A 16,497-nucleotide genomic window follows, 5' to 3' on the forward strand; every position below is an offset into this window, starting at 1 on the left:
ACCCCGTACTGAAATACATTAAAAAAAAAAAATTAAATTAAATTGAAGAGAAAAATCTGAAAAACCTACGTTAAGACTAATTATTAATAACAATGAAAAAACAAGAAACAATACTTGTTGAATTACATGAAATAAAAAGAGGACATCACTATAAATCTTACACATTAAAAAGTTAAGAAAATGTATGCAATTTCTTACCCCTGCACCCTACGCTTAAGTTGAGCAAAATTAAGTCTTCCTCATACCTCCTCTGCACCCTAGGTGTTCCCTCCAGGAACAGTTTTTATTACATTTTATAATCAGTGAGCTAAGGACCCTGAGAACAAGGATAATGTATATTTTACTCTATATTTCTTACCAAAGTTACCGTATGACGTGGATCTTACCAAAAGTTGGATAAACTAATAAGTGCTGGTAAACTATGGTGTTTGAGACTGTACTTCATATTGTCAATCTACATACTTGAGACATTTTTATGAATGAAAGCACAATAACTACAAATTACAGCTTTGGATGTTTCTCAAATCACTTTTTTTTAAGAGCAGAATCTATCCAATGAGGGAAAGAAAGCTTCTGTCCAAGAAAGGGACAAAGGGAGGACCGGAGTGGGTTGCCCTCTTGAACAACTTTGCTCAAATAAATTATCTATTTTTAATCTCAGAACTTCTGATCCTGCCACTGAGAAAGAAGGAAAGAAGGAAGGAATGGAGAATGAAAGAAAAGAGAAAGAAGAACCACAGGAGTTAAAAAACCCACAATATTAGGGCCGGCCAAATAGTTCAGGGGATTAAAGTGCCTGGTTAGGCAGGCTCAGGGGCCGGGAGTTCGATCCCCAGTCTGCCATGCTGGCTCCACTCCTGGGCACACTAAGTCACCGATTGAGACCAGGCATGGTGGTGCGCGCCTGTAATCCCAGCTCTTGGGAGGCTGTAAACAGGAGAATCACTATGAGCTGATCTATGCAGTGAGAACCTGTAGACCACGTCTTAAAATACAAAAATAAAAAAATTAATATTAGTTTATTAATATTAGTTGTAATTTTAGCAATTTTTGGCTTTTGGATTCTGAGCATATGATTACACATATGATGGTAATACCCAAAGTGAACTGAAGCTCTTTAACTTTGTAAAGAATATACATAAAAAACTGGACTCACAGTTGAAGTCTCCCACCCGGATAGAACTATCTATCCACAGCTTAGCTTTTCAATACAAACACACCCACTGGGTGGTCACAGTCTCGGTAAATGACAAAGGCCTCGACTGCACAATCCCCAGGAATCCCTCAGCTCAGCTCAAGAACCTCAGTGAGCAGAAGTTAGAGTCTCTCAATATTTCTTTTACAATACAATTCTTGCCGTCAGAGCACCAGTTTTTAAGGATTGTTATCTGAATGATTTATATAAATTTTCAAAATGTTACCCAATAATCTAACCATCCATTTTCACTGAGTTCACAAATTGGATTTTCCTTGTAAAGTAGTAAAAAAAGAACACCAGAAGGGGTCAGTATTTTACAGTGATTGATTTTCTTCTAGGAAATGGATGACATGATACATTACTGCAGTAAGATCCCTACATTTTTGGTATAAATCATACTCTTCAGTTAGTGTTTTCCCAACCAAGAATCACATAAACTTCTCTTACATAAATATTATCGTTATCTTCTAAAAAGACTACATATATAGCATTTCAGAATACTTTCCCACTGTATTTTTCTTGCCTACCAGCAGAAATGAAGCAAAGGAATTTTGATTACTATAGGATAACACCAGACATAACCAACTGTGAAATTCTTTAGAAAACTGATAATAAAGGTATACTATTTTCTTTTGTGTTATTTAAGACAGGATCTCACTATGTACTTCAGACTAACCTTGAACTCACTATCTAGTCAAGATTGGCTTTGAACTCACTGAGATCCTCCTGCGTCAGCCTCCCCAGGAGAGGATTGCAGATATGATCCAGCCAGCCCGTATTAAATGACATTCTATGAATAAATTTGGCTCCTGTTTAATTACTCTTTTTCTTTTGTTCTTTGAAAATAGTTTTGGAAGGCCCAGCAAGATAGCTCAGGGGACTAAACACCTGCTTAGGCAAGCATGGGGACCAGGATTCAATCCCCGGCACCATATGACACACTGGCCTCTGGGTACTCTGAGCCAGGACCAAGTCTGGGCGTGGTGGCACATGCCTTTAATCCCAGCCCTGGGGAGGCTGAAAACAGGAGGCTCACTAAGAGTCTGAGCTGTGTAGTGAGACCCTGTAGCAAATACATAAAAAAAGAAAATAGCTTTGGAGGCCTTTGGGAAATTTTTATACAATTTATATTTTCATGTTATACAAATTCAATAGAAGAGTCTAAAGTCTCCATTGTCCATTAAGTATAAAATGAATTCATGCTTCCAGGGCCTTTCTCCCATCATTATGGTATGTTACATGCTTTAACTTTACATGCTTAAGAAAACAGGTTACTATTTTCATGAGTACATATAATTATACTTACCCATTATTTTGTGAGAGATTTAAAACTAAATGTTACATATTGGTGAATACCCTTATTCTATGTGTGTGTGTGTGTGTGTGTGTGTGTATGTGTGTGTGTTGGGAATTGAACTCATAACTTTATGTTTGCTAGGCAGGTGCTGTACTGCTGAGCTATATCTCCAGCCTCTCTATTAAAATTTTAACATCAAAAACTGCTAAGTGAAATATCGACTTGCATTTATATGTCATATTTATGAAAATGTGTAAGATTAACATTTAGTTGTAGGGCTGGGGAGATAGCTCAGAAGTCTAAGCACCTATCTAGCAAGTGCAAGAACCGGAGTTCAATCCCCAGTACCACATGCCATGCCAACCCCAAAATCAGGCATGGTGACACATATCTGTAATCCCAGTGCTGGGGAAGCTGAGACAGAAGCATTACTAAGGGTATGAACTGTGTAGCAAGACCCGTAAAAAGAAAAAAGAAAAAAAATTATTTGTAAAATATTGTCTTCTCAAAAGCTAAAATTCTAAACACTATGAACACTATCTATTTGATAAAAATGCAAATAATTTAAGGTAAATGAATATACAGCCACAGAGGACAGAAAATACCTTTGAGTATGTATGTCAACAGATAAATGTAGATGTTTAGTCTTTCTGATAGTTAACTGATTAAGTCAACTAGGGGAAGAAATGCCCAACTAGGCCCGGTGTGGTGGTGCACAGCTGTGACACCAACACTCAGGACGCTGAGTTAGAAGAACTGCCTTAAGTTCAAGGCCAACTTCTGTTACACAGTGAGTTTAAAGCTAATCTGAACTACATAGCGTGAACCTGTACAAAAACAAAGACAAAAAGACAATAAATAAATAAATAAATAAATAAGTAAATAAATAAAAAAGAACTGCCCCACTAAACTGGGTCAGGAAGGCGGCTTTTGCTTCGTAGGAGCTCCAGTCTTTGCCCTCACCTTAGGTCCTTTCATGGCTCTCAGAGTAGACTCTTGAGCCTCCAGCACAAATCTTCGACCTGCAGCACAGACCCTTTGGCCTCCTGAGAGGACTGGCATGGGTCAGCACAGTGGGCTTCAGGTTTTTAACCAGATCCTTCAGATCTCTAGCAGGCGGGCAGCTCTAATGCACTCTTCTGTACCTGACTGTGGCGAGGTGGGGGGGAAGCACTGAAAGCCAACCTTGTAAATTCTTATATATTTGTACGTCTTGCTTTAAATGTTTCTCTAGTAAGCACTGATTTTGGTACCTGGCATAGCTCTAGAGAAACAACTGTAAAGATGAAATTCCTTAATGGCTTAGGGGTTCCTGGAGTTAGCGCTCTAATTTGATGAGACTACAAATGGCATGGTCTCTCGTTCTAGTACTGTTCGCAATACTGACAGCATGAACTGTTTAAAGTAACATGCAATGTAGATCCGTTTTATCTTAATTTACAACCTGGGAAATGTAAGGAATTTAGCTACTCTTACCTACATTTGCTAGTTTTGAAAAATTTCAGCAGGATGGGAAATGTAAGGCTGACTGGCTGTTCTTAGCATCTCTGAACAAATAAGGGAAGGAAGACAATGAGTTTAAAACTTCCACAGGAAATCTAATATTTCTAGCTGTGAGGAGAAATTAATAAAGGAAAATTAGGAACTCAAAGATTCAAACTCCCAGCTCTAAACACATAAAAATTTAAGTTTCTAAGCATGTTCTGAAAAAGAATCTCCCTTCTTTTGCTGAGATTGCAGGAACCCAAACACAGGCCCTTGTAAGTCAGTTGGCTCAAATGCAGCACAAATGCAGATGTTCAGTATGGAAAGGCATCTGAAGTAAAAGGTGAAGGCTCTGACTGCAACACAATGATCCCACACACTGAGACGGAGACACTGGGAGGACCTGATAAAGCAGGGGGAGCTGAGCACCGAGACTCTGATGACATTAGGCTACCAGAGGAAGGGGTCTGCTCACCCACACTGGCGGAGCCACCCCAGCCTCTCCCACTGTATTTCTGCAAACTAATTCTGTGTTGACCAAGCTAGTAATCCTCAGGATTCTCCCTCAACACCCACTCTGAAGGCTATAACCAGGTTATAGAAGGCGCCTACTATGGCTTGTGTCTAGATGTACCCCAAAGCTTCATGCAGGCTTAGATAGGGCAGGCTTTGCAGAGATGCCTATATCTAGAGTGTGTGATGCTGGGATTAAGGATGTGTGATTAGTAAATCAGTCCACTGATTGGTTTGGCAGAGCTCTGGCTAGGATTAAGGGTGTGACTGCTACATCTGCCCTTGTGTGTAGCCTACATATATTATAAGGGACAGGAAGAGGCTTGCCTTCTCCCTTGCTGCCTCTGCTGTCTTCCGCCACCATCAACTGCTGCCCTCTGCCATGTGCCCCTGTGTCTTGGAGCCAGCCAATGATGGCCTGGCGCCTCCACACTCTGAGACTAAATAAGCTTTTCCCCTTTAATTTTGGGTGTTAAATATCTTGTCTCTGCGTGAGACAAAAGTAACTAAGACAGTGCCTGGGGGAGTACACTTCTCCCATGAGGGGTCTACTGTTCTCCCAAATGAACCCTCAAAGCAGAGGCCTGAGGAGCAAGTGTGGGAATGGATGTTACCCGTGTAGGATCATGATGGCAAAAACACACACCTGGATCGGGCTGAGCTTGTTGATATGGGCCATAAAGCAGGGATTTGTAATTTAACATCTGCACCTCCTGGATTAAAAAATGGCGTTAATGGTTTATTTAACTGGCTGGCAGAAGTATGGATCACAAGATGGCTCATTGTGAATGAGTTAGAGATGACTGATATTTCATGGTTTATTGCTGATGAGGGGATTCAGAGGCTTAGGGAAAGGGAAATAGTGGAGTGGATTCGTAGAATCAAGGCTATTCTGCCACACGGAAATGATCCAAAGCAGCGCTGAAGACCCTGTCACCACTCTTCTCTGCATGCCAAACCTTACAGCAGGGGCTGCAGTTATGTAGTTACGGGAAATTATAACAACACAATCCAGGCAGAATGACAAAAGGGTCCGAACCTTCAAGAATGAGGGAATGGGTCACCCCACCGGGAAAAAGACCAGGGCCTGCCAAAAGCCAAGGGAACACAGAATGTGTAGTAGACAAAGGCAGTTCTACACACTAGCTACGACCCATGATCAGCTACAGAAATGAGAAATGTAACTGTAATAGTTCTCTCCTAACATGCTTCCAATGTAGCATAATTTGTAGTTATAACAATGGTTCTTACGCATTAACTTGTGCTATAACATTCAAGTTATAAAATGTTAGCCAAAAAAAAAACCCTGTCTTTTATTCTGGGGAGGGAATTAGCATGTGTCCTCTAAATACAGGTGAGTTATAACATGTTAGGCTTGATTCTGAACTTGCTTTTGCATCAGGAGATTATAATTTAAAGAAATATGTCTGGCAGCCACGTTGACAAAAGGATGCATTGTGACAGTTAACTGACTGTGTCAACTGGGTAAGAAATGCCATGAATGTGGAAGATCCATTCAGAGGAGGACAGTCACCAGAATAGGACAAAAGGAACAGAAGCGGGAAGGCTCGCGTCTGACCCTTTGAAGGAGCTCCAGGCCCTACCATGACCGTGGAAGCTGTTTCCCACTCTCAGTACAGGCCCTTCCGCCTCCAGCACAGACCCTCCCGCCTCCTGGTACAGACATGCACAGGACACTACAGTGAGTTCTGGGCCTCCGACCAGACCCTGCAGCTCCCCAGGGTAGACACAGGCATTTCTCACTCTTCTACATGTGACTCTGTGAGCAGCCACTGTAAGCCTATCTTGTAATTTTTCATATATATGTGCATCTCAGGCCTGGGAGCTAGCTCAGCAGCATAAGCACGTGCTTGGCAAGTCCAAGGTTCCAAGTTTAATCCCCAGTACCACAAAAAGAAAATAAATAAATAAATAAATAAATATATATTTGTATGTCTCACATTCAATCCATTTCTCTGATGAACACTGACTGAAACCATCTTCAAGAACATAGTTTAGCCAAGAGGTCCGAATTGCTTGCTTCCTAACCACCCTTTGCAGGCCTTTGCTCTCTACCAAATACCATCCTCTGTTCACAATACACAGCCAGGCACTGCTTGCTTGTCTGATTTTGGTAATTGCTCTTTGCAAATACAAGGATCTTAAATATGCCCTTTACAGTCTGACTAAAACTCATACACATTACCTTACTGTCTTGTAGATTTACATTTAAATCCTTTTATCTGTTATTATGAAATAAAAGGATTGCCTTTTGTTAAGGGAATAAGAAGTGGCATTTGAATTCTTTATCTCTTATTATGGAATTAAAAGGTTACTTTTTATTAAAGAAATAAGAGGTAAGGAAGGTCCGGAAGACAGGCAAGAAAAACTTCTGTGTAAATGATATAGTGATTAGCAGAGTTATCGCTAATGACAAAATTACTGTAATTTTTTTCACTTGTTGAAGTTAAGGGTAATAGATGAGAGATTGAGTCTGGTATTATCACTTTTTCTTTATTGTTTTTTTAACCCCAGGACATGTAGATACTGGGAAATGAGACCATTTTCTGTCTGTAGATTGAGTATCCCTTTCTCTTCCGCTGACCATCATAGTCACATAGCTAACGGACTCAAGGGTTGGCCGCTTCAGCCAAGTCCTACAGCTCGCAGACAGACCGAGCAGCAGGGGCAAGGACTGTACAGGCACGCTCAAGGACAAAAGCGGGTGACGGCTGGTGTGACGGCCTTTCGCAGTCAGGAGTGAGCGCACAAAGACCTACGCTCATGACAGAGAGGTCGGGCTTGAAACCTGTCAATGCACTACTGAAGTGCAGTGATATTAAAGGCATTCCTCTCGGGGAGTGGGAGGAAGGGAGAGGGGAATAACCACTAGGAGGAGCTGCGGCATAAAGTGTATAAAGTCTCTGTGATGGGGGGGGGACGACCGATGCTGAAGAAATGTGGAAGATAAGGGAAACTGACTAAATGAGCAGAAATAAATGTCAAAACCCAAACCAAGCTTTGGCCAAAACCATATAAAGTAACTGCAATCAAAATAAATTATGTAAATTGCTTTACATTTATGCTTAATTATTTTGCAGCACAATAATGATACCTTTATTTTTTGTCAAATTAACTTTGCTATAAATTTAATTACAGCTTTAAACTATAAATGTTCAGCCCTTGTAATTTACTGCTTTAAAACAATTATTTACTGAGTTCTTTCAATATGCCAATATTATATCTTGGCAATTAAAAAATAAAGCAATCCCAGATCCCACGGGATTTAAAATCTTAACAGAAAGGGAGGCCGGCAAATGCCTAGTGCAGAGCTCTCCCCGCCTCTGCTCTCCCCTGCCCTCGTCCCTCACTATGTACAGAGTAAAGGCAATGATGTCAACCCAGTCCTACAGAGCCAAAGATGACAGAGGTGAGTCCTGAAGAATCAACTCAGTAAGGAGAAAGTGAAGAAGAAGTAAGAACTCTCGAGTGAAAGGAACAGGGCTAGGGAGAGACATCAGTGGACTAAGTGCCTGCTTTGGCAAGCACAGGGACCAGGGTCTGATCCCCTGTCCAGCATGCTGTGCCAGCCCCGCCCGCAGGGTACACTGAACTACGACCCAGTCGAGGCGTGATGGTGCGTGCTAGTTATCCTAGCACTGGGGAGGCTGAAAACAGGAGGATCACTATGAGTCTGAGCTGCATAGTGAGACCCTGTGCCAAATACATTAAAAATAAATAAAATGAAATGAAAGGAACAGGAAATACACCAGTCTCAAAGCTCGAAACTTCATGGAGCCTTGCAGAGTTGTTCTGGTGAAACACAACACTGAAAAGATCCTGAGACAATGAGGTTAATGAAAGATCAAAAGAGTTCCTGGACGTTACACTGAAGACCTAGAAATGTCTGGGACCACAAACATAAAACAAGGAGCTGGAAATCTTGCAAGTAATGGGTACCCCACTGCATGATCCCCAGAAAAATGACAGGATCAGATTTAAATTTCAAAAGCATTACTTCAGTTTCACTGTACAGAAGCAAGTACGACTCACAATTGGAGACATATGGCTAGGAGTTAGAGATATGTAATAGGTACAGTGGAGATGTTTTATTGATTGAGTGTAAGACAAAGAGAGGATGTGGCTTTCACACATACATAAATGCATGGTGGTACAACACTTTAATAAAAGAGGCAAATTGGGGGGGTTCCAATTTTGATTTTTTTTTTTTTTTTTTTTTTTGTCAATGGCTTTGGAGGACTAGGAGAACATTAGAAATTACGACTTTAATCTTTATTTTCTTTCTTCTGTATTTTATGGAAGGGTCTACAAGGTATTCAGGGTCTCATTACTAGATCAGATTCATAGTAATTTACCTGTGCACAGCCTCCTAAGAGCTGGGATTACAGGAGTGCACCAACAGGCCCAGTCTCAATAGCAGCCTCAGCATGCCCTGGGGGCAGGGATCCAACCCCCAGCCCCTGCTTGTAGGTGCTTTAATCTGTTGAGTTATTTGGCCGGCCCAATGGCTTTAATCTTTTTTTTTGTTTGTTTGTTTTTTGGTGCCTCAGGCTGCCTGAAGGGCAAGCCTGGTAAGGCAGGTGGAGCTGGGGATCGATGACTTTAATCTTAACTAGCTGAATTTTATGCATGGAGAGATCTCCAGTATGTAACTGAATATTTACGTCTAAGCTAAGCAGAAAGACTGAAGCTAGACACATATTAAGATACAGTATTTCATATAAGTTGAAGGTATCTGATGGAAAAGAGGATCAATAAAATTAAAAGTTATAAAACATAAAAGAATTAAAGAGAACACAGGGAACTGATACTTTTTGAATATTTTGTAGAAGTTAAAGAAATAAAATTAGGTCTTTTTAGAAAAGACTTAAAAAGCCAGGTGTAGTGGCACATGCCTGTAATCCCAGAACTTGAGAGGCTGAGGCAGAGGATCCTGGGAGTTCAAGACCAGCCTGGCTACAGGCTAGAAAGCTGCCAAGTTCAAGCCCAGCCTAGGGAATTAGGGAGAGCCTGTCTCTAAATTTAAAAAATAAAAAAAAGGGGGCCTGGGGACATAACTCAATGGGAAGAGCGTAGATTAAATTGCCAGCATCTGCTACGATGTCTCTCGGGTAGATAGATGGTTGTTCAAAAAGAAGGAGGTGGTGAATGAAAGCAAGAGACAGGAAAAGGAATGCTGTGGGACTGTCCTGCTTCAAGGTTGTATATGGTGAGATTTTTGGACTTATGTGTAAACATAAGAAGTATATAATTCTTTATGCCTATTTTAAAAATATATTCTAACTTTTAAATTTTTTATCATATTCTGTAGGGACTTAAAGTTCAACATATCAATACTTGATGAAAAATACCTCTTTCATGTTATGCCTAAGATGTTTGATATTCAGACAGATAGTGAGGTTAAGCTTAACAGCCTAGGTTGTATGGTAATAACAATAAGCTTGTCTTCTGGATGGTTAACAACCTAAATTTGCAGACCAAAATTAGAGAAAAAGGAGGGCCGCAAGGAAAGCCAATATTTTGGCCCTAGCCTTCCATGGTCAATTAAGACTCAGGACATATGAGAACTTGTACTGTAACATCATGTAACTCAGTAGTGTCCCAAATTTTCTGATCAAGGAGATTATGGGGCCAAAGAGGAAAGTGATTGATGATGTAGAGTGTGCCTAAGGAAAGTCACATGGGGAGAAAACATTCTTTCAGGCTTTCACAGAGAGCACATTAGCCAAGCAATGGCCGGGACTCATCCACAGGGCTGACACTGACAAAGGTTCTACAATCTGAGGTACAGGATCTCAGGATAAATCCTGAGGGGATTTCACTGACCTTATCAGACCCAAAAGCTACAACTCTTGTTGCATAGGTCTTGCTTTACCTTGGTCTTAACCATCCAGCAGAAAAGTATAAAAACGAAATATAAGAAGTAAAGCCATGCTGTTATGTTGAGCTGCAGGAGACTCAGGTCAAAATTTCTGACATTGCCAGTGAAGTGGAAGACCCAATACTATTATGGGCCTCTGTACTCTTTTAGAATATTAGAGGTGTTTACACACCTCTAATATTCAAATATTCAAATAATGGAACTTAACAAAAAAAGGGTATACAGATGAATGTCCCTTTTGTATCTGTGTATTCATAGTGGTTAGGACAGATATATAATTACATTCTCTTAATATAGTTACATTGTCTTAATGAATAGAGGGATTTGTTCTACTGCTGTCTGTAAATAGGATATCATGTCTGTATCTTGTACAGCAATTAACCACTAGGAAGAATGTATGCAATGTGTTAACTATTGAAACTGTCCTACCAATTTGATTTGAAACTGTCTCTTTGCCATTTGTTTCTCAATGAAATTATGGGGAAAAAATAAAATAAATTTAAAAAATATAAAAAATAAATTGCCAGCATCACAAAACAAATAAACAAACAATTATTTTTAAAAATTAAGACAGAAACGTACCTCTTCATCAGTTAAAATGTCATTATTAACTTTAATAATAGAAGGTTGAAAACAAAATAGGAAGGTTTGAGACAAAATGGAAAGAGAAACAGTACATGAAACAGAAGACAAAAGAGCTATCTGGGACAAGGACAAAAAGAATTCAAGGGAGATTTTCATGAGAAAGAGCAGAAAAATAATATTCTTAGGAAGCCTTCAGTTTATGAAAAAAATTGTATGTCTCAAAAAACAAAAGAAAATAACATAAAAATGACACGTCACAATACTAGTAAGCCCTCCTAACACTTAGTATCTATTACAGGGTAAAAGGTTAGCAATGGGAATAATCCAAGGAGCAGGAACAACTAGCAGAGAAGCAAAGCTACAAAAGTGAGAAAAGCCATTTAGACAAAGGTGTAGATGACATGTCAAAGCTAGTAAGAACAAGTTCAAGGAAAAGGTATACAGAGTTTTCAAATGTCCCAGCTTTATACTCTAGGACAGCCATCAGATATTGGATGAACACAGAAATGGAGCCAATACCTAACCTGATGCAAGAATAAAACTACACATCACTCCTGTCGGCAGCGTTTAGGAATACGTGTACCATCACGTGGCAGCCAGAGGTTGGAGACAGAGCACACTCTCAGAAGTTCATGCTGCCACTCAGTGTCCTTCTGTAAGAGGGTCTCAGTAATAAGGCAGCACGGAGCTATACTTTGCGTAGTCCAGAGCTCGGGGAAGCACTTCATAGTGTGGCTCCTGTCTGAGTGTGTTCTCTGCAGGTCCATGTGCTGGACGCTTGGGGCCCCATGGAGAGGGGAAGGCAACTAGGCTGCTTAATATATTTCTTTTAGACACTGGTTAGTTCCGGGAAGAGTAAGTTTCTTTTAGAATACAACAAAATTTAAACATCAAAAAAGCAGCACTCCTGGCCCCTGAATCCCAGAGATCCAGCTTCCTATCTTTCTTGTGAGCTCTCCTTCTTGCAGCCACTGCCTCCAAGATGCCATCCGCTATGACGCAGACAGGCAGACGTGAGCACCAGGCTCGTCACAGCCCAGCACACACGAGCACCAGGCTCCTGAGTGACATGGGGCACTTTTTCTTTATAAAATATCTGACCTCAGGTATTGTGTTATGGAAAAAAATGGACTAACAAGCATTAAATAATAGGAATTGCTTGAAAGGAGCATATAAGCAAAGTCTCTCTCAGAACCAGAGCAAAGAAGTCCCTAAATGCCTTTGATCTAAAGGAAACCAGTTTCTCTTGGCAGTCAATCACTTCTGCAAGATTCTTAGAGCGAGATTATGCAACAAATAGCTACTTTTTCCTAGGAAGATGACATATCCAGAAAATTACCAAAAAATACATGTGGGTGCAAAGCTACCCCTTTGGGCGAACTGCTCAGATTCTGATAAAAACCCTGGTTTTAACCCTATGCTGGTCTCAGTATGCAAACAACCTCATCTGGGCCCTTTCGAGATAATGCACAGTGACCATGTATATTGCTAGGGATTAAAAAACATTATAGGATGGAAAAGAATTTTCAGAAAAGCTGGGACTTTTTTTAGTGCAGTCTTCAGAGGAATTAATTGCTGACACCTACACAGGAAGCCTTCCATTTGGGGGGTTGACATCCTCTGTCACACCTATTTAAATTACATTAGAAACCAAAGTAAGCAGTCCTCACCTTAAGAGTTCTACCTGTAGAACAGGTAAGTTTCTTCTTTGACGTATTCTACAGGCTGCCTTCTGTGAATCGGAGGAGAACAACCAACTGCGATCATTTGAACACGGAGCATCGACTAACACCTAGAGGAGAAGGACAAGCAGTGCAGACGTATGCTTAAGAGAAGCTCTGGGGCCAGAGAGCTAGTCCAAGCAGAACATTTCTTTGGAGACTAAAAATACAACATGTTTAAGTTCCTTAAAATATGTACTCAATACTTAGCAGAAAAGTTCTGTATATAATTCCAGTATTTTTCTTGTTATTGTTGTCTGCTTTTTATGATACTGGAAATGAGCCTAAGGCTCTCACACTGGACTGCATCCATAGCTCTTTATGTTTTCGTTTGAGACAGTCTTGCTATGCCTTTAAATTACTCACGCTGGGCTCAAACTCTCCACCCTCTGCCTTAGCTTCCCAACGTTGTGATCACAAGCATGAGCCACCACGCCCAACACAGTGCTGGCTTTTGTTCTGATTGCAGGGAAGACAGCCGGGACGACTAGAGTCTACTGACGTCTGGCTCTCTCTCTTCTGAGGTGCTGGGCACTGAACTCAGGGCTTACGAACGCCAGGCAAACAGTCTACCCGTCTGCCCCAGCTTGAGCCCTTTGTTATCTGCACTGAAGACAAGGTCTCACCAGGTTACCTCAGGTGTCCTAGAATTTCCCATTCTCTTGCCTCAGTCTCTCAAACAGCTAAGCTTATACGTAGGTGCCACTATGGCTGGCTATGTCTATTAATGACATTGGATATTTTGACAACCACACCAAAAAGTAATTTCATTTTAAACTTTTTTTTGGGGGGTGGGTATTGGAACTCAAACTTAGAACCTTGTACTTGACTGGGTGGTCCTTATGCCATTGAGCTATATCCCCGGCCCCTCAGCATTTTTACGAACTAAAAACTCACTCATTTTAAGCAGCCAGTGCTCTATTCTGAATTATCAACATTTTTAGGAACTAGTATTTCAATTTCCAATTACAGAAATAACACCTTATTCTGTAACTGTCATTCTCTAATATGAAATGTTACAGAATTGAAGCAATCTAGTGCATGTTTCTGTGCTGACCTAAATAATAGCTGACCTTTTGCCAGGTATCTTTAAGGTATATGGAAACATAAACCATTCTATAAGTTTATAATCTCCAAACCAATGTTACTGCTTTCTCGGAATCATGTTGACCACTGAATGAAAACTGCTTCCAAGTTCACCTTATCAAGATTCCTAGCGTCCTGAGAAACTCTCTCTGGCTACATACAGGAGCAGAAGAAAAACAATAGCAGGGCAACACAACGGCGGTCATCTTGGGAATCTACCAGTTTGCCAAAACGTAATGAGAGTACCTTGTCAAATGTTTCAGGTCGAGCGTCACCCATTTCTCTGCCATCCAATTCAGATACTGTAATTATATTTCTCAGAGGCTGTGGGATGAAAGATTCTAATGTCTGCCTCAGCCATCTCAGTCTCAGACTATCGTATTCATTACAGTGAAGATAACCTAAATACAAAGGATTAAGAAGTTTCAAATGAAGGCAATGGACTTGTGAAATTTCTACTTTTTTAGTAAATGCGTTTCAAAAAAATCAGTTTACCATAATTATGCAGAAATAAGGCTTAGAGGTAAACACTGTAACTAATGCTTTCAAAATAAACATGCACACTGTGTGTGTGTGTGTGTGTGTGTGTGTGTGTGTGTGTAACATTTACAATGTCAGGCTCACACACCCTTCCAAAAGCTCTCATGTTTAGTCAGTGCAACTGCACTGCGAAAAGCACGCGACTTCTCACTGGGGAGCAGGGCCCGGGTGAACACAGGGCTTCACCTCGGAGCTCAGATCCTAGACCGCCACAGTGGCTCCCAAAAGCCCCTGTCCCCAGACCAGGGCTTCTCCACGGAGCCTCTTGGCCTGTAGGTCTCAAGTGGACAGCTGTAACCTGGTGGTACAGACTCACGACTCAGCGCACATCACTGCCAGAGAAGCCTGGTCCGCTGCACACCCTTTCCCTGCAGCTATGAGCTTTAGCTTGTAGCCTGGCTTAGTTTCAGCCTGGGCAACTAATACAGTGTCCTCCTCACTGCTCCCCAGCCGTGGATAGCACAGCAAGGATCAAGGCTCATGTCCCTGCGGCAAGACAGTAAAGTGAATGTAGGACTTGGTCTAAGAACTCAGTGCCAGGCTGGTGAAACCTCACACTAGGCACATTCTAACCATCCCTAGCACCAGGCCGGTGGCTGCAGAGAAAGCCTGTACACTGTCCGGGCACCACAGTTGATAGCCGGGCTGGTTATACTGGCCTTGGCCTCTGAGCCCACCTCAGCAGGAAATGGCCCTGTGCACTGTGTGCCTGTGCACTGTGCCCCTGTATCACGACTGTCTTGGTAAGATGTGGGCAACATCACTCAGAACTGCAGTGCTGGTGGCCACAGGACTGCCTGCCATAGCATGAGGCAGCAAAATATAGTGAGCGTTAATTGTGTGCTTGGGAAAGGCAAGAGAGGCCGCTGGGCACAGAGGCACACACCTGCGATCCCAGCATGTGGGGTGCTAAGGCAGGAAGACTGCCATGAGTTCAAGGCCAGCCTGACCTACATAGTGAGAGCCTATCTCAAAAAATCCAAATTAAAAAAGAGAGAGCTAGGCATTAAGTTTTGCATGGGAGCCTAGGGCCTCATCCTCTTTTGGGGCCTACAACCAAGAAGAATCCTGTGGGCTGAAACACAGGCCACAGATCAGGCATCTGAGCCTGCCCTGGCCCCAGAAGGATGGGATTCTAAGTTTATCCTGGAGAGCACATTGTACATAAGGTGGAAATGCAACAAAACTGGGCTTGGGGTGCCCCCTAGTGCTGAAATAGCACAAAGACCCATCTGCTCAGAGAAGCAACTGCATAGAACTGTCTAGAAGCGGGGACGGAAGGAAGCCAAATTATGAAGACTGGAAGAAACAGTCCAAAAATGCAAAAACTGCACCATACGCCAAGAAGCAAAAAGAACTTATGACCTCACCGAACATACAAAATAAGTCACTGGAAACCAAAAGTACAATAACCAGATCTGAGAACTCTTACACAGGAAACTAAAACTATTTGTTTCAGGGAAACTCAGTGAACTCCAAGAAAACTCAAATGATTCAACAGTATAGTGTACAAACTTACAAAGAGTTACAAATTGCTTGTTTCTGGTTGAGACAGGGTTTCATGATGTAGTTCCAACTGGCTTGAACTCCCTCTGTAGCCCAGGCTGGCTTCAAGCCTGTGTCTTGCCTTGGCCACCCGAGTGCTAGGATTACAGGTGTGCACCACCACAACCAGCTAAATAGATAGGGCTTAAAAAAAAAAAAAAAAAAAAAAAAAGCTAATCAAATTTTTAAATGCAACAAAAGGCATAAATAGAGCAAATCAAATAGAAAATAGGAATCTGTGAGATGGAAGACAGGGTTGGAAAATATAGCATTGGAGGAGGAAGTAGAATGAAAAGAAATAAAGAGTGCTTGGTGCTAGCACTGGAACAGCAAAACCCCTGAGATGCGGGCAAGCAGGTCTGTGCTGGACGCATGCTGCTCAGCCCCACGAGCAGGTGGGCCCATGCTGCAAGGTGGTGCCCGGCCCCAGGGCAGGCAGGCCTCGGTGAGCCCCAGGAGCTCTGCGCCACAGCCAGCCAGCAGGCCGGGCCTGCCCAGACCCCAGGCGCAGCCGGCAGGCGCACCAGTCCGCTTCCCCTTGGAGCACGGCAGCAGAGTCAAAGATTAGCCAATACACCTGCTCCTGGACGAGGAAGACACACGGGAGAGGGGGAAGCAGCGGCCC

The 16,497-nt window shown here is 41.9% G+C and overlaps 1 protein-coding gene across 2 annotated transcripts in view; it reads right to left on the minus strand.

The window, feature by feature from the left end:
* Positions 1–16,497, minus strand: part of Nsun3 (NOP2/Sun RNA methyltransferase family member 3) — a 58,882-nt gene that overhangs the window by 22,884 nt on the left and 19,501 nt on the right. For both annotated transcript variants that reach the window (XM_023719240.1, XM_004634829.2), the window contains exons 4-5: positions 14,034–14,188; positions 12,651–12,772 (exon numbers count right to left, since the gene is read on the minus strand). In XM_023719240.1, the coding sequence (XP_023575008.1) occupies positions 12,651–12,772; positions 14,034–14,188 (277 nt within the window). The remainder of the gene's footprint in view (positions 1–12,650; positions 12,773–14,033; positions 14,189–16,497) is intronic.

Source organism: Octodon degus, unplaced genomic scaffold, assembly GCF_000260255.1.
Source record: "Octodon degus isolate 3935 unplaced genomic scaffold, OctDeg1.0 scaffold00066, whole genome shotgun sequence".
In the NCBI taxonomy this organism is placed as follows: domain Eukaryota; kingdom Metazoa; phylum Chordata; class Mammalia; order Rodentia; family Octodontidae; genus Octodon; species Octodon degus.